This window comes from Pelecanus crispus, chromosome 18, assembly GCF_030463565.1.
Source record: "Pelecanus crispus isolate bPelCri1 chromosome 18, bPelCri1.pri, whole genome shotgun sequence".
Lineage (NCBI taxonomy): Eukaryota > Metazoa > Chordata > Aves > Pelecaniformes > Pelecanidae > Pelecanus > Pelecanus crispus.
This window is the reverse complement of record NC_134660.1, coordinates 7,786,351-7,803,433: the sequence shown is the minus strand read 5'-3', so window position 1 is coordinate 7,803,433 and position 17,083 is coordinate 7,786,351. Positions and strand designations below refer to the sequence as shown.

At 53.7% G+C, this 17,083-nt stretch overlaps 2 protein-coding genes across 2 annotated transcripts; both read left to right on the top strand.

Annotated features, from left to right (window-relative positions):
- The first annotated feature begins 2,113 nt into the window (after nucleotides 1-2,113).
- On the top strand, nucleotides 2,114-2,875 carry LOC142595185 (feather keratin Cos1-1/Cos1-3/Cos2-1-like). The gene is made up of 2 exons (XM_075722825.1): nucleotides 2,114-2,192; nucleotides 2,568-2,875. The coding sequence occupies exons 1-2, from the start codon at nucleotides 2,114-2,116 to the stop codon at nucleotides 2,873-2,875; spliced, it is 387 nt and encodes a 128-aa protein (XP_075578940.1).
- Nucleotides 2,876-16,534: 13,659 nt separating this feature from the next.
- LOC142595248 (feather keratin Cos1-1/Cos1-3/Cos2-1-like) lies at nucleotides 16,535-16,840 on the top strand. The gene has a single exon (XM_075722983.1). The coding sequence runs from the start codon at nucleotides 16,535-16,537 to the stop codon at nucleotides 16,838-16,840; it is 306 nt and encodes a 101-aa protein (XP_075579098.1).
- Nucleotides 16,841-17,083: the final 243 nt, after the last annotated feature.

Below are 17,083 nucleotides of genomic sequence, written 5' to 3'. Positions count from 1 at the left end.
CACTTTGGCTGTCACAGCTCAGGGTGCGGTTGGTCTTCTTTGCTGCAAGGGCACGCTGCTGTCTCACATTCAGCTAAGTGTCTCCTAAAACCACACATCCTTTTCTGTGCAACTGCTTCCTAGGCAGCCTGTCCCCAACGTGTCTGAGTGCGTGGTGTGGTTTCTAGCCCAGACGCAAAGCCTTGCCCTTGCTCTTTTTGGCCTTCATGAGGTTCCAGCCAGACCATTTCTTCATGGTCACAACCTTGGAGCCTGCTAGTCAAGCACATTTTCCACCCACCTTATCAGCCTCTTAATGAACCTATTCATCATCAGGAAGTACTGGAGAGGGAGTCAAAGGTCCTTCTAAAATCCAGGTGCACACATGTCCCCTGCCCTTCCTCTTCTCTAGACTTCCTCTCACATCATGAGAATGAGCAATGAGGTTGGCCTTGGGCAACAGTAGAGCTGCAGCTCAAAAGAGACTCCATGGAGAGGGGAATCAGGCCTGGCTGAGCTCTCCCAGCAGAGCTCCCTGGCACTTGGCTCACTAAGGTCCCCAAGGGAACGGGGGAAGCCCTTAGCTCAGTGCCCCCAAGCTGGAGCTGAGCTCAGGCTGACAGATATTCAGGAGGGGAGATGCACTTAGAAAATTTGCCCAGTGTGCAGAGCCCATGTGAGAAAGAGGGTCTGTTCTGGACATGGCTGTGGGAGAGCAGCAGGCTTTGGGGGATGCAGTCTCAAACCCAATGTCCCGTCCCTTCCCTCCCAGGGGCAGTTGCTGGGCACTCAGACTGACATTCCAATGCAGGGCATGAAGGTGTTTGTGGGCTGAAGCCCAAAGCAGTCCTCAGGTCTTTGGCTTTCCCTGCGCAAGCCACAGGGTCTGTCCTTCCACTCACAGCACAGCGACATCAGGCTTCATGTTCCTTTCATTCCGTACCTGTTCAGGACAAGGTCTCAGCCCCTGCCTCACACAGCAGCACGTCGAAGGGCTGCACAAGGACATTTGGCATTGACATGGACATGAGAGGGGGCTGTGTCCCACACCAGGCACCACTGACGCTGCATTGGAAGCAGATCCACTGGGGGATGGCCAGCACGAGGTGGGCAGGATTCCTCAGCCTTTCTCCCTGCCCATGAAGCAATCCCCATCCTTTTGAACTCTCTAGCCCTGTGGAAGGCAGCGGTGTCCTGGCTTGGAGAGGCAGGGAGGGGGCACTGCCAGTTCTGCTGAGACACTCCCAATACTGTTACCATTGAACTAAAGTCAGGATCCAAGCTGGAGTGAACCTGTTGTTGTCGTGTCCTGAAATCGGCATCAGCGGAGCGTGACCTTTGGAGGGGCAGGAAGAGGAGGTCTCAGGAGGCAGGGGTTGCATTTCCGTGCCTCTTCCCTGGACAGATCTCCAGCAGGCTGCTGCCATCAGCACTCAGCTGCACTCAGGCTCCTTCTGACCCTGGGAACCTGCTGCTCTGTGGTGCTCATGGACAGGGCAGAGGAGAGTGTCCCTGCCATGAGCGGCACATTCCCTCCTGATGAGGGGCACACAAGGACACACACACATGGACAGTAGACACAAGTAAAGAACACACATAGGAACACAACGAACCATGGACTCTGCTAAGGTCCCCTGGGGAGTGGGCAGTGTGAGGCAGGATGAGGTCAAAACCTAGGAGCACAACGCACACACCTGGGGAGGCAACAACAAGTGAGCATTGGGGTGATGTGAGGAGGGAGGGAAAGATAAGGACATAGGACGTCCTCATGCATGGGAGCCCACGGTGTTCACCTGAGGACAGCTGGACCTTCTTCCTCAGAACACCACTGCAAACAGCCCCACCGCAGTGACCCAGGCTGACATCACTTGCCTGCCCTGGACTCATCCAGCACTTGAGCTGAGACTTCTGCCAGCACTGCTGCATTCCTGTCCTACAAATGCCGCGGCCTTTCATCCAAGTGCTCAGAAGAATTCTTTCCTGGGAAATGGGCATGGCACAAATCTGGAAATGAAAAGGCATCAGTGCAGGAAACCAAAACACAGCCCATGTCATTAGCTGCGCTGGTTTGCATTCAAGATGAGCTTGTCCGAGAATTGCTACCTCTGCCGCGGGTGCCTCTGGTCCTGCAGCAATGAAGGGCAGGTATAAAAGGCAGCGCAAGTGCCTGCTCTCTCATCCACTTCTCTTGCCTCCTTCTGCTTGGGAACTAGGTGAGTCTGAAGCCCCTTCTCCTCCTCTTCCAAACTGAGATCTCTCCCTGATGGACCTCTAAGCTGAAATTGGCTCTGTTCTTTGCTGCATTTCAGATCTTCTGGTCATGGGAGAGGGAAGTGGGGAGAAGGTCTGGTTAGAGAGAGGCTGGGATGTGGCTGTGGGGTCTTTTGGCTCATGAATTAGGAGAGAGTGTCCCTGGGCCAGGCTGCTCTTTGTAGGGTAATGGAGACCATGTGGCGCCTAGCGTATCCCTCTCACCACTGAATTGTGGCCTTGCCTCCTTTGTCACTGTGTAACCAGGCTGCTCATCACCCACCCTTGTGCTCTGCTTCCCCCCTGCCCTCTCTCCCAGGTGCATCTCCAGCCCAGAGACATGTCCTGCTACAGCCCGTGCCTGCCCTGCCGGCCCTGCGGCCCGACCCCACTGGCCAACAGCTGCAACGAGCCCTGTGTCAGGCAGTGCCAGAACTCCACCGTCGTCATTGAGCCCTCCCCCGTGGTGGTGACCCTGCCCGGACCCATCCTCAGCTCCTTCCCGCAGAACACCGTTGTGGGCTCCTCCACCTCTGCTGCTGTTGGCAGCATCCTCAGCTCTGAGGGAGTGCCCATCTCCTCTGGGGGCTTTGGCTTCTCTGGCATTACCAGCCGCTACTGTGGCAGAATGTGCCTTCCCTGTTAAAGTTGCTGGGAATGCCCCAGGAACACACCTTGAGGAACTCAGAACATGGTAATACACAGGGGATCGGGATTTCGGAGGTGTTTTCAGTATAGCTGAATGGTTTTGCCTTGTTTCCCCTTTTCTTTGTTTGCTTTGTATCCCCTTGGCAGCAAGGTCCCACCAAAGCCAGCCTGGTGGGGACCATCTGGCTCCTCTCCCTTGTATGGCACAGGCAGACGGACATCATGCAAGAACTCTCCATGCACAAGGACTGCAGGCTCTAGGCTCCCTGCACTGCTGTCCTCCACTCAGAGTGACTTTGTTTCCCTCTTTAGCCTCATTAAAGTTCTGCTGCACTCAGGCCTGGCCTCCATGTGGTCCTTCCCTCTGTGGACACTCCCCAAGGTGCCAAAGGGGAAGGGTCTTGCTCAGGGGTGGAAGCAGGTGAGGGCACAAGGAGACCCTTCTCCTTTCACAGAGGAATGGGACGCATGGCACACCACACGCTGTGGTGGCTCCTCTTTTGGGCACCGTCCCTGGGAACTGAGGAAGTCATCCGTGGCTGCTCTGCTGCCAGTGACCATCAGGCCTTGCCTTGCTGTGTCTCTGCCCAAAAGTGGCCGGAGAGGCAGGAGGCGGTGAGGCATCAGCAGCCCCGTCAGCTCTTGAGGAAGGGCTTTGGTCTTGCTGTGTCTGGAGCTGTACTGGGGTAGCAGCGGGTGGGTGTGGGCTCCAGAAGGCCATTTGTTTTGCAGAAAAGCAAGAGTGGCAAAGCAAGAAACATAGAATCATAGAATCATAGAATCATAGAATCATGGAATCATTTAGGTTGGAAAAGACCTTTAAGATCATCCAGTCCAACCATTACCCTAAAATTACCACATGCACACTAAACCAATTAAGGGTAGACTAGACTAAACCATGTCCCAAAGTGCCACATCTACCCGTTGTTTGAACACTTCCAGGGATGGTGACTCCACCACCTCTCTGGGCAGCCTGTTCCAATGCCTGACCACCCTTTCCATTAAGAAATTTTTCCTAATTTCCAACCTAAACCTCCCCTGGCACAGCTTAAGCCCATTTCCTCTCGTCCTATCACTAACTACATGGGAGAAGAGACCAACAGCCACCTCACTACAACCTCCTTTCAGGGAGCTGTAGAGAGCGATAAGGTCTCCCCTCAGACTCCTCTTCTCTAAGCTAAACAACCCCAGTTCCCTCAGCCGCTCCTCAGAAGGCCTGTGCTCCAGACCCTTCCCCAGCTCCGTTGCCCTTCTCTGAACACACTCCCGCACCTCAATGTCTTTCTTGTATTGAGGGACCCAAAAGTGGACACAGTATTCCAGGTGCGGCCTCACCAGTGCCGAGTACAGGGACAAAATCACCTCCCTGCTCCTGCTGGCCACACTATTCCTGATACAAGCCAGGATGCTGTTGGTTTTCTTGGACACCTGGGCACACTGCTGGCTCATGTTCAGCCGGCTGTTGACCAACACCCCCAGGTCCTTTTCGGCCAGGCCGCTTTCCAGCCACTTGGTGTCATTTGCAAATTTACTGAGGGTGCACTCAATCCCCTCATCCAGATCATCGATAAAGATATTAAACAAGGCTGGCCCCAAAACGGAGCCCTGGGGAACACCGCTCGTGACTGGCCACCAACTGGATTTAACTCCATTCACCACTACTCTCTGGGCTCGCCCACACAGCCACTTTTTTACCCAGCAAAGACTACGCCCGACCAAGCCATGAGCTGCCAGCTTCCCAAGGAGAATGCTATGGGAACATATATGGAACACAACAGCCTTTGGGATTGCCCATACCTGCTACTCCAGCTTCCTCTCCCCTCCACCACCCAGTCTAGGGGTCATGGCCAGCACACATGGGCAGCAGGAGCAGGGAAAAGTCACCCATGCTGCTGAGTGCACCAAGGGTGGAAATTGGATCTAAGCATGTGGGAGCTGAGGGCAGTCAGCACAGAAACAGGGGCAGTGCAATGGTGTATTTCTGAGGGAGAGCAAATTGCTCTGATACAGAGCGTGCAGGAGAATGTGAGATCAGCAAGCACGAGGGTACTGGGTGCACTTCCCAAGAGAGCTGCAGGGGGGCTCAGAGCTCTTGAGGGCTTCACTGGTCCTCCCGAAGAGTTTGTGCTCAGGAATTGGCTGGCATTCTCAGGGGAGAGGATTTTTTTCCATGTAAATCTCATCCCTTCTGGTGGGTGGAAATGTCTTGGCAGCTACTACAGTCTCATATCCTGTTTTCTGCATGAAAATCCAGATGTCTTGGCAAAAGTGTACAAGTGGAAGAATGCAAATCCCCACACTGATGTCCTTCACCAACAAGGAATTACAGCTCATGAAGCGTATCTCAGCACGACTGAAGGCCAAAAGCTTTATAAGGGCCTTTCATTTCCATGGCTGACATCCTTTTTCCCTCATCATACTATTAATAACCATCACCTCCAGCAGCACAGTTGGACTTCCTAACCCTACTGCACTAAACCTTGTAACAAGCAGAAGTACCTCAGGTCCTTCGCAGTCATGATACCATCTGCAATTGTCCTTGTAGAAGAGGAAGGGATGGCATTTCTTCTGACAGACGAGTAAGCCCTTTGGCCAAAGCACCGCCAGAGCACTGCTACTGGCTCTTGCCATGACCTGTAGTTCGGCTGCGCAACCGAGGAGATTTGGAAGGGTAGGAAAAGGGCACAGGATCCATGCAGGTTTGACACTTCCAACTAAGGGCACTGTTGCCAGAGGTTGTTTTTTCTGATGGTGATTTAAATCGTGCTGTGGCTCCACTGTGTGGAAGGCAGGCACTGATCTGTCTCAACGTGTGCTGAGACTTCTGCCAGCACTGCTGCATTCCTGTCCTACAAATGCTGGGGCCTTATAGCATCATAGAATGCTTTGGGTTGGAAGGGACCTTTAGAGGTCATCTAGCCCAACCCCCCTGCTGTGAGCAGGGACAGCTTTAACCAGATCAGGTTGCTCAGAGCCCCGTGCAACCTGACCTGGAATATTTCTAGGGATGGGGCCTCCACTGCCTCTCTGGGCAACCCATTCCAGTGCTTCACCACCCTCACTGTAAAAAATTTCTTCCTTATATCCAGTCTAAAGTCTAGCCTCCTTTAGTTTGAAACCATTGCTCCTTGTGCTGTCACAACAGGCCTTGCTAAAAAGATTCTCCCCATCTTTCCTGTAGGCCCCCTTAAAGTACAGAAAGCCTGCAATAAGGTCTCCTCACAGCCTTCTCTTCTCCAGGATGAACAACCCCAACTCCCTCAGCCTGGCCTCGTACAAGAGGTGCTCCAGCCCTCGGATCATTTTGGTGTCCCTCTTCTGGATCTGCTCCAACAGGTCCATGTCCTTCTTGTGCTGAGGGCTCCAGAGCTGGACGCAGGGCTCCAGGTGAGGTCTCACCAGAGCAGAGCAGAGGGGCAGAATCCCCTCCCTTGACCTGCTGGCCACGCTGCTTTTGGTGCAGCCCAGGATACGGTTGGCTTTCTGGGCTGCAAGCACACATTGTTGGCTCATGTCCAGCTTTTCATCCACCAGGACCCCCAAGGCCTTCTCGGCAGGGCTGCTCTCAATCCCTTCATCCCCCACCCTGTATTGATATTGGGGGTTGCCCCATCCCAGGTGCAGGACTTTGCACTTGGCCTTGTTGAACCTCATGAGGTTCACACAGGCCCACCTCTCCAGCTTGTCCAGGTCCCTTTGGATGACATCTTGTCCTTCTGGCGTGTCAACTGCACCACTCAGCTTGGTGTCATCTGCAAACTTGCTGAGGGTGCACTCAATCCCACTGTCTATGTCATTGAGGAAGATATTAAACAGCACTGGTCCCAGCGCGGACCCCTGAGGGACTCCACGTGTCACCGGTCTCCGTGTGGACATCGAGCCGTTGACCACTACCCTCTGGATATGACCATCCAGCCAATTCCTTACCCACCAAACAGTCCACCCATCAAATCCTTATCTCCCCAGTTTAGAGGGAAGGATGTTGCGGGGGACTGTCTCAAAGGCTTTACAGAAGTCCACATAGATGACATCTGTTGCTTTTCCCTTGGCCACTGATGCAGTCAGTCCTTCATAGAAAGACACTAGGTTGAGTCAGGCAGGACTTGCCTTGGTGAAGCCATGCTGGCTCTCTCGAATCACCTCCCTGTCCTCCCCGTGCTTTAGCATAGCTTCTAGGAAGATGTGTTCCATGATCTGCCCAGGCACAGAGGTGAGGCTGACAGGTGGGTAGTTCCCAGGGGCCTCCTTTCTTCCCTTGTTAAAAATGGGCACAACGTTTCCCTTCTTCCAGTCACCAGGGACTTCACCTGACTGCCATGACTTTTCAAATATCATGGAGAGTGGCTTGGCAACTACATCAGCCAATTCCCTCAGGACTTGGAGGTCCCATATACCTGTGTACGTTCAGGTTCCTCAGGAGGTCTCAAACCTGATCTTCCCTTACCGTGGGAGGGGCTTTACCCCCCTGGTCCCCATCTTGCAGTCTATCGGCTCGGGAGGGGTGAGGAGAGAGGTTGCCAGTGAAGACTGAGGGAAAGAAATTGTTGAGTGCCTCAGCCTTCTCCTCACCTGTTGATACCAGGTCGGCATTTGGGGGGGATATACTTTCTTTAACCTTCCTTATAACAATAATACTCTTGTATTATTATGTGCAGAAACTGTTTTGTATGTGAGAACTTTGGCTGCAGGATAAACTCAGTCTGCTCATGGTGACAGAGGAGGCTGCAGGCAGCTCCCTCTCGCTACAGGCAATTACACCACGTGCACCTGCATGCAAAACACAAGAAGAAAAAACGCCAGCACATCAATTAGAACTGGGGAAAAGCAAAAAGAATGCATGAACTTTCACAGGATGGCCAAACCACTTTTTCAGCTGCTCTGTAAATTAGTGTTGCTTCTGCATTTCTCTGCCTTTTGAAGAGAGGGTATTTGCCTTACAGTGAGTCTAGAGCCAGGCTCACTGCTACATCACTTCTGATGTCCGAGACTCAGCGTCTGTAGCCTGAGGGGAGTCTGGCTTGTCCCAGACACAGCCTTCTGCAGCCACCTGAGTGTGTCACTGTAGCAGGGCTCCCTTTGCAAGAGCAAGGGCTGGTCCCTGGAGATCACACAGGTCAGGTGGGAGCTTCTAACACTAGAGGATTTTTATTCTTCTCCTTGGAATGTGGGAATTCTTTGTGGGGCTGTGGCGATGGGCATGTTCTCTAGTTTTTATATTATTGTTCACACACAAATGTGAGACGTGGAGAGGCTCAATGTGTGGAAAGGCCATGACAGCTTCAACTCTGCTGCGGTTTCTCTCTGCCTCACAGTGAGAAAAACACCTGAGTGAACCACTGTGAGACCCTTGAGCTCACTCAAGCTGATGGGGCTGGCCAGGGACTGATTTGTTGCCTTGACTGTAGGGTCTGAAGGACTTGCCTGGAGCTGTCCAGAGGGGCTGAGAGCTGGTGTTGGGCGTCCTGGTTCTCAGTGGTGTGCGTGCATGGTCGTGCTCATGTACATGTTCTTCTGGCTGTGCTCATGTGTGCATTCGCATGTACATGTGTGTGCCTCTGGTAAAACTCATGGCAACTGTGGCTGTGCACAAATGTTCTCTATGTGTGAGCAATTGTGTCCGCGATTGTGTGTCACAAATGCAGGTTTGTGACTCCTGCTGATTATGTGAATTTATTGTGAATGAGTGACTTAACACAGTTTGATTTAGTAGCAGTTTAGATTTTACTGTAACAAATCGCAGGATTTTGTTGTAATATTTTAATAGCACTCAGTTATCAGTGATTAATAAAGGGATTAGACAAAATTGATCAAAACAGTGACTTAGTTACAGATTGGAAGATGGCAAGGTTCACTCTATTACTACATGGAAATGCATCAAGGAAAATTAAATTACAGTGAGTTGGAATGATTCACAAAGAGATTGTGTATGCAGGGGATAAGGAGGACCCTCCTGCAGAGTCATGAGGTTCAGAATAGACCCCCTTGCTTTCTAAACTCCTTCTCAGAGAGGAGTCTAGGTGCGGCTGGGTCCAATCTTAGTCTCAGACTTGGTCAATGGTTTATAGGAATAAGGATAATGCAGCAGTGTAAGACTCACTTTAAAATCAAATTATACATCTACAGACTACTTAAACTGATTCACGCATGCATACACACAGACAAAAACGGGTAGATGTGGCACTTTGGGACATGGTTTAGTCTAGTCTACCCTTGATTGGCTTAGAGTAGACTTGGTGGTGTAGGTTGATGGTTGGACTGGATAATCTTGAAGGTCTTTTCCAACCTAAACGATTCTATGATTCTATGTATACTTATATAAAAAGATCTGGTATACCAGTTTAAAGATGCCCCTCGAGTTCAGTGAAATGCTCAGGTCTAATGTCTTGGCGTTTCTCAACGGGCGAGGGTTGAGCCTCAAGGAGTGAAGGGTTTCAGCCCAGGCTCCACTGTCAGTCAGCAATGGACCTCCGATTGTAGCAAACTGAGTCTGCTAGCTGTGAGAGGAGTCCTGCTCAGGGGGAGATGCTGGTGCAGCCCGCTGCAGTCCAGGAGAGCTCAAAGGGCCTCACTTAGGACTGCTGTTTTATAAAATCGTGAGATGATTTGCTTTAGTCACTGTGAATCTCCATCCAAGCCATGCTCTCAGTCGGTAATTACTGCTCTGTTTCAAAGCTGTCAGGGGGTAACTGATTGTTCTCACTCCCCTGTTCTCACTCCCCACTTCAACCACGTAAAGCTTTCTGATAAGGACAAGGCCACTCTCCGCTTCAACCATGTAGCAGTTTCTGGTACAATTACAGGGCACCTAACCGACCAGCTCACTACACAAGGCCGCGGTCTGGCAGGAATCCCTGAGGTTGCAAAGCGGTTGAAGAGAGAAAAAAAAAAAGGGGGGGGGGGGGGGATGCACCACCAGAGTGTGCATGTGATTTAGCACACACATGTGCCTTCATGCAGGAGAGGCAGCTGAGGAGAGTCACCGAGGCGAAGGGCTTGGGAGCAGACGCTCGTACCGGGGCACCCTTGCTAAGGCGGCAAAAAAACGCAGGGCAAGAGCGGGCAGCCCAGCCCCCAGCCTTGAGCGGGATAGGGCGAGCTGCTGACGTGCAGCAGCTCTGACGCAGCGTGGGCGGGGCCAGGAGTGAGGGCGGCCAAACCCCCACACCTATAAAAGCAGCCCCCAGGGAGCGCGGCGAACAGGACGGGCAAACAGGGCGTGGCGTGTCAGAAGGGCGTGGCGCGTCAGTTTGCGCGGCAGTTCGCGAGAGCAGGGCGGGTGGGGAGGGCCAAGTGACCCCCCTCCTAGTTCCAAAGGGAAACTCAGGCAGTGGTCACCATCCGCCCAGGAGAACACCTGGCAGCCATGGTCACCACCCGCCCAAAAGCCTCTGCCAGAAGGAATGCGGGGACCCAGACGGAGCTCCCGCACAGACATGCAGCCGTCCAGGTCGCCGGCTGCGGGGAGTGCCTGAGCCTGTTACTTGTACAGCAGGGAAGTGGAGACGGCAAATGTCTTGGCTGTGAGCAGGGAGATGATCTGCTCAGCCTGGTGGCAGAGCTAAAGGAGGAGGTGGAAAGGCTGAGGAGTATCAGGGAGTGTGAGAGGGAGATAGACTGGTGGAGCCTCACCCTCCCGTCCCTGGGGCCAAGGCAGCAGGCGGAGGCCCCACAAGGAGCGCAGGATCCCCTGCCCTCTTGCTGGCAAGCAGAAGGAGGGGACCTAAGAGACGGGGGGGAATGGAAACAGGTTCCTGCCTGGGGTGGCATGAGAATCCCCTCCCGGCCTCCCTCCCCTTCCCAGCTGCCCCTACACAACAGATACAGGGCTCTGGAAGTTGAGGGCCAGGCAAGCGGGGAGGGAGGTGAAGGCGAAGGTCCAGCCAGGGAGTTGCCGAGGGCCAGTCAGTCAACCCCACGGATTACAACTGCCCCTGTTAAGAAAAAAAGGAGGGTAATTGTGGTGGGTGATTCCCTCCTGCGGGGAACTGAGGGCCCGATCTGCCGCCCGGACCCATCCCACAGGGAAGTCTGCTGCCTCCCTGGGGCCCGGGTTAGGGATGTTACTAGGAAACTCCCCGACCTCGTGAGGCCCTCCCATTATTACTCGTTGCTGGTTGTACAGGTGGGCAGTGATGAGATTGCATATAGAAGTCCTAAGGCAATGAAGAGGGACTTCAGGGCACTGGGGCGATTGGTCGCAGGATCGGGAGCGCAGGTAGTGTTTTCCTCTATCCCGTCAGTGGCAGCTAAGAGTGCTGAAAGCAACGGGAAAACTCACCTGATGAACAGGTGGCTCAGAGGATATTGCCGCCAGTGGAACTTTGGGTTTTTCGATCACGGGGAGGTTTACACGGCACCGGGCCTGCTGGCGGCTGATGGAGATCGGCTGTCTCCAAAGGGGAAAAGGATTCTCGCCCATGAGTTGGCGGGACTCACTGAGAGGGCTTTAAACTAGGTTTGAAGGGGGAAGGGGATATAAACAGGCTCGCTAGTGAGGAGCCCAGGGGCGGCATGGCAATGTTGGGGGCGAAATCGATAGCCCGGCTCAAGTGCATGTACACCAATGCACGTAGCATGGGCAACAAACAGGAGGAGCTGGAAGCCCTTGTGCAGCAGGATGGCTATGACATAGTTGCCATCACAGAAACGTGGTGGGATGACTCTCATGACTGGAGTGCTGCACTGGAGGGCTATAAGCTCTTCAGAAGGGATACGCAAGGAAGGAGAGGCAGTGGGGTGGCTCTGTGTGTTAGGGAGTGTTTTGACTGCATAGAGCTCGACAGTGGTGATGACAAGGTCGAGTGCTTATGGGTAAGGATGAGGGGAAAGGCCAGCAAGGCGGATGTCCTGTTGGGAGTCTGCTGTAGACCACCCAACAGGATGTAGAGCTAGGTGAAGTGTTCGATAAGCGGCTGGCAGAAGTGTCGCAATAGCTAGCCCTTGTTCTCGTGGGGGACTTCAACTTGCCGGACATCTGCTGGAAATACCATACAGCAGAGAGGCAGCAGTCTTGGAAGTTCCTAGAGCATGTGGGGGATAACTTTCTGACGCAGCTGGTAAGCGAGCCTACCAGGAGAGGTGCCTCACTTGACCTGCTGTTTATTTACAGAGAAGGGCTTGTGGGAAATGTCGAGGTCGGAGGCCGTCTCGGGCTTAGCGACCATGATATGATAGAGTTCTTGATTCTGGGTGATGCCAAGCGGAGGGGCAGCAAAAGTGTTACTATGGACTTCCGGAGGGCAGACTTTGGCCTGTTCAGGACGCTGGTTGGGAAAGTCCCTTGGGAGGCAGTCCTGAAAGGCAAAGGGGTCCAGGAAGGCTGGGCCTTCTTCAAGAAGGAAGTCTTAAGGGTGCAGGAGTGGGCTGTCCCCGTGTGCCGTAAGACCAACCGGCAGGAAAAATGACCGGCCTGGCTGAACAGGGAGCTTTTGTGGGGACTCAGGGAAAAAAGGAGAGCCTACCACCTTTGGAAGAAGGGGCGGGCAACTCAGGAGGAGTACAGGGATCTTGTTAGGTCCTGCAGGGAGGACATTAGAAAGGCAAAAGCCCAGCTAGAACTCAATCTGGCCAATGCTGTAAAAGATAATAAAAAATGCTTTTATAAGTACATCAGCAATAAAAGGAGAGCCAAGGAGGATCTCCATCCTTTGCTGGATGCGGGGGGGGGGAACATTGTCACCAAGGACAAGGAAAAGGCTGAGGTACTTAACGCCGCCTTTGCCTCTGTGTTTAACAGCCAGACCAGTCATCCCCAGGGTACTCAGGCCCCTGAGCTAGAGGATAGGGATGGGGACCAGAATGGAGCCCTCATAGTCCAGGAGGAAGCAGTTAATGACCTGCTACGCCACCTGGACGTTCACAAGTCTATGGGGCCAGATGGGATCCACCCAAGAGTACTGAGGGAGCTGGCGGAGGAGCTCGCCAAGCCACTTTCCATCATCTATCAGCAGTCCTGGTTAACAGGGGCGGTCCCTGATGACTGGAGGCTTGCCAGTGTGACGCCCATCTACAAAAAGGGCCGGAAGGAGGACCCAAAAAACTACAGGCCTGTCAGCCTGACCTCGGTGCCGGGAAAGATTATGGAGAGGTTCATCTTGAGTGAACTCAACAGGCAAGTGCAGGTCAGCCAGGGGATCAGGCCCAGCCAGCATGGGTTCATGAAAGGCAGGTCCCGCTTGACCAACCTGATCTCCTTTGATGACCTGGTGAGCCGCCTGGTAGATGAAGGAAAGGCTGTGGCTGTCATTTACCTGGACTTTAGCAAAGCTTTTGACACCGTCTCCCATAATATTCTCCTTGGCAAGCTGGAAGCTCATGCCTTGGAGGGGCGTAGTCTTTGCTGGGTAAAAAACTGGTTGGGTGGCCGAGCCCAGAGAGTAGTGGTGAATGGAGTTAAGTGCAGTTGGCAGCCAGTCACGAGCGGTGTTCCCCAGGGCTCTGTTTTGGGGCCAGCCTTGTTTCATATCTTTATCAATGATCTGGATGAGGGGATTGAGTGCACCCTCAGGAAGTTTGCAGGCAACACCAAACTGGGTGGGAGTGTCGATCTGCTGGAGGGTAGGATGGCCCAGCAGAGGGACCTGGACAGGCTGGACTGATGGGCTGAGGCCAACTGTATGAGGTTTAACAAGGCCAAGTGCTGGGTCCTGCACTTGGGTCAAAACAACCCCATGCAACGCTGCAGGCTTGGGGAAGAGTGGCTGGAAAGCTGCCTGGCCGAAAAGGACCTGGGGGTGTTGATCAACAGCCGGCTGAACATGAGCCAGCAGTGTGCCCAGGTGTCCAAGAAAACCAACAGCATCCTGGCTTGTGTCAGGAATAGTGTGGCCAGCAGGAGCAGGGAGGTGATTTTGTCCCTGTACTCGGCACTGGTGAGGCCGCACCTGGAATACTGTGTCCGGTTTTGGGCCCCTCAATACAAGAAAGACATTGAGGTGCGGGAGCATGTTCAGAGAAGGGCAACAAGGCTGGTGAAGGGTCTGGAGCACAGGCCTTCTGAGGAGCGGCTGACGGAACTGGGATTGTTTAGCCTAGAGAAGTGGAGTCTGAGGGGAGACCTTATCGCTCTCTACAGCTCCCTGAAAGGAGGTTGTAGTGAGGTGGGTGTTGGTCTCTTCTCCCATGTAGTTAGTGATAGGACGAGAGGAAATGGGCTTAAGCTGTGCCAGGGGAGGTTTAGGTTGGAAATTAGGAAAAATTTCTTAATGGAAAGGGTGGTCAGGCATTGGAACAGGCTGCCCAGAGAGGTGGTGGAGTCACCATCCCTGGAAGTGTTCAAACAACGGGTAGATGTGGCACTTTGGGACATGGTTTAGTCTAGTCTACCCTTGATTGGTTTAAGAGTAGACTTGGTAGTGTAGGTTACTGGTTGGACTGGATGATCTTAAAGTTCTTTTCCAACCTAAACGATTCTATGATTCTATGATACTGGAGAGGGAGTCAAAGGTCCTTCTAAAATCCAGGTGCACACGTCCCCTGCCCTTCCCCTTCTCCACAGCACCCATTACCTCATGAGAAAGCAATGAGGTTGGCCTTGGGCAACAGTAGAGCTGCAGCTCAAAAGAGACTCCATGGAGAGGGGAATCAGGCCTGGCTGAGCTCTCCCAGCAGAGCTCCCTGGCACTTGGCTCACTAAGGTCCCCAAGGGAACGGGGGAAGCCCTTAGCTCAGTGCCCCCAAGCTGGAGCTGAGCTCAGGCTGACAGATATTCAGGAGGGGAGATGCACTTAGAAAATTTGCCCAGTGTGCAGAGCCCATGTGAGAAAGAGGGTCTGTTCTGGACATGGCTGTGGGAGAGCAGCAGGCTTTGGGGGATGCAGTCTCAAACCCAATGTCCCGTCCCTTCCCTCCCAGGGGCAGTTGCTGGGCACTCAGACTGACATTCCAATGCAGGGCATGAAGGTGTTTGTGGGCTGAAGCCCAAAGCAGTCCTCAGGTCTTTGGCTTTGCCTGCGCAAGCCACAGGGTCTGTCCTTCCACTCACAGCACAGCGACATCAGGCTTCATGTTCCTTTCATTCTGTACCTGTTCAGGACAAGGTCTCAGCCCCTGCCTCACACAGCAGCACGTCGAAGGGCTGCACAAGGACATTTGGCATTGACATGGACATGAGAGGGGGCTGTGTCCCACACCAGGCACCGCTGACGCTGCATTGGAAGCAGATCCACTGAGGGATGGCCAGCACGAGGTGGGCAGGATTCCTCAGCCTTTCTCCCTGCCCATCCTTTTGAACTCTCTAGCCCTGTGGAAGGCAGCGGTGTCCTGGCTTGGAGAGGCAGGGAGGGGGCACTGCCAGTTCCGCTGAGACACTCCCAATACTGTTACCATTGAACTAAAGTCAGGATCCAAGCTGGAGTGAACCTGTTGTTGTTGTGTCCTGAAATTGGCAGAGGCGGAGCGTGACCTTTGGAGGGGCAGGAAGAGGAGGTCTCAGGAGGCAGGGGTTGCATTTCCGTGCCTCTTCCCTGGACAGATCTCCAGCAGGCTGCTGCCATCAGCACTCAGCTGCACTCAGGCTCCTTCTGACCCTGGGAACCTGCTGCTCTGTGGTGCTCATGGACAGGGCAGAGGAGAGTGTCCCTGCCATGAGCGGCACATTCCCTCCTGATGAGGGGCACACAAGGACACACACACATGGACAGTAGACACAAGTAAAGAACACACATAGGAACACAACGAACCATGGACTCTGCTAAGGTCCCCTGGGGAGTGGGCAGTGTGAGGCAGGATGAGGTCAAAACCTAGGAGCACAACGCACACACCTGGGGAGGCAACAACAAGTGAGCATTGGGGTGATGTGAGGAGGGAGGGAAAGATAAGGACATAGGACGTCCTCATGCATGGGAGCCCACGGTGTTCACCTGAGGACAGCTGGACCTTCTTCCTCAGAACACCACTGCAAACAGCCCCACCGCAGTGACCCAGGCTGACATCACTTGCCTGCCCTGGACTCATCCAGCACTTGAGCTGAGACTTCTGCCAGCACTGCTGCATTCCTGTCCTACAAATGCCGCGGCCTTTCATCGAAGTGCTCAGAAGAATTCTTTCCTGGGAAATGGGCATGGCACAAATCTGGAAATGAAAAGGCATCAGTGCAGGAAACCAAAGCACAGCCCATGTCATTAGCTGCGCTGGTTTGCATTCAAGATGAGCTTGTCCAAGAATTGCTACCTCTGCTGCGGGTGCCTCTGGTCCTGCGGCAATGAAGGGCAGGTATAAAAGGCAGCGCAAGTGCCTGCTCTCTCATCCACTTCTCTTGCCTCCTTCTGCTTGGCAACCAGGTGAGTCTGAAGCCCCTTCTCCTCCTCTTCCAAACTGAGATCTCTCCCTGATGGACCTCTCAGCTGATATTGGCTCTGTGCTTTGCTGCATTTCAGATCTTCTGGTCATGGGAGAGGGAAGTGGGGAGAAGGTCTGGTTAGAGAGAGGCTGGGATGTGGCTGTGGGGTCTTTTGGCTCATGAATTAGGAGAGAGTGTCCCTGGGCCAGGCTGCTCTTTGTAGGGTAATGGAGACCATGTGGCGCCTAGCGTATCCCTCTCACCACTGAATTGTGGCCTTGCCTCCTTTGTCACTGTGTAACCAGGCTGCTCATCACCCACCCTTGTGCTCTGCTTCCCCCCTGCCCTCTCTCCCAGGTGCATCTCCAGCCCAGAGACATGTCCTGCTACAGCCCGTGCCTGCCCTGCCGGCCCTGCGGCCCGACCCCGCTGGCCAACAGCTGCAACGAGCCCTGTGTCCGGCAGTGCCAGAACTCCACCGTCGTCATCGAGCCCTCTCCTGTGGTGGTGACCCTGCCCGGACCCATCCTCAGCTCCTTCCCGCAGAACACCGTTGTGGGCTCCTCCACCTCTGCTGCTGTTGGCAGCATCCTCAGCTCTGAGGGAGTGCCCATCTCCTCTGGGGGCTTTGGCCTCTCTGGCATTACCAGCCGCTACTGTGGCAGAAGGTGCCTCCCCTGTTAAAGATGCTGGGAATGCCCCAGGAACACACCTTGAGGAACTCAGAACATGGTAATACACAGGGGATCGGGATTTCGGAGGTGTTTTCAGTATAGCTGAATGGTTTTGCCTTGTTTCCCCTTTTCTTTGTTTGCTTTGTATCCCCTTGGCAGCAAGGTCCCACCAAAGCCAGCCTGGTGGGGACCATCTGGCTCCTCTCCCTTGTATGGCACAGGCAGACGGTCGTCATGCAAGAACTCTCCATGC

Bases quoted from the DNA above. Each gene is read 5' to 3' on its own strand.
- LOC142595185 (XM_075722825.1), top strand. From the start codon at position 2,114: ATGAAGGGCAGGTATAAAAGGCAGCGCAAGTGCCTGCTCTCTCATCCA. The intron at 2,193-2,567 runs GTGAGTCTGAAG...TCCAGCCCAGAG, and splicing joins TCCTTCTGCTTGGGAACTAG to ACATGTCCTGCTACAGCCCG.
- LOC142595248 (XM_075722983.1), top strand. From the start codon at position 16,535: ATGTCCTGCTACAGCCCGTGCCTGCCCTGCCGGCCCTGCGGCCCGACC.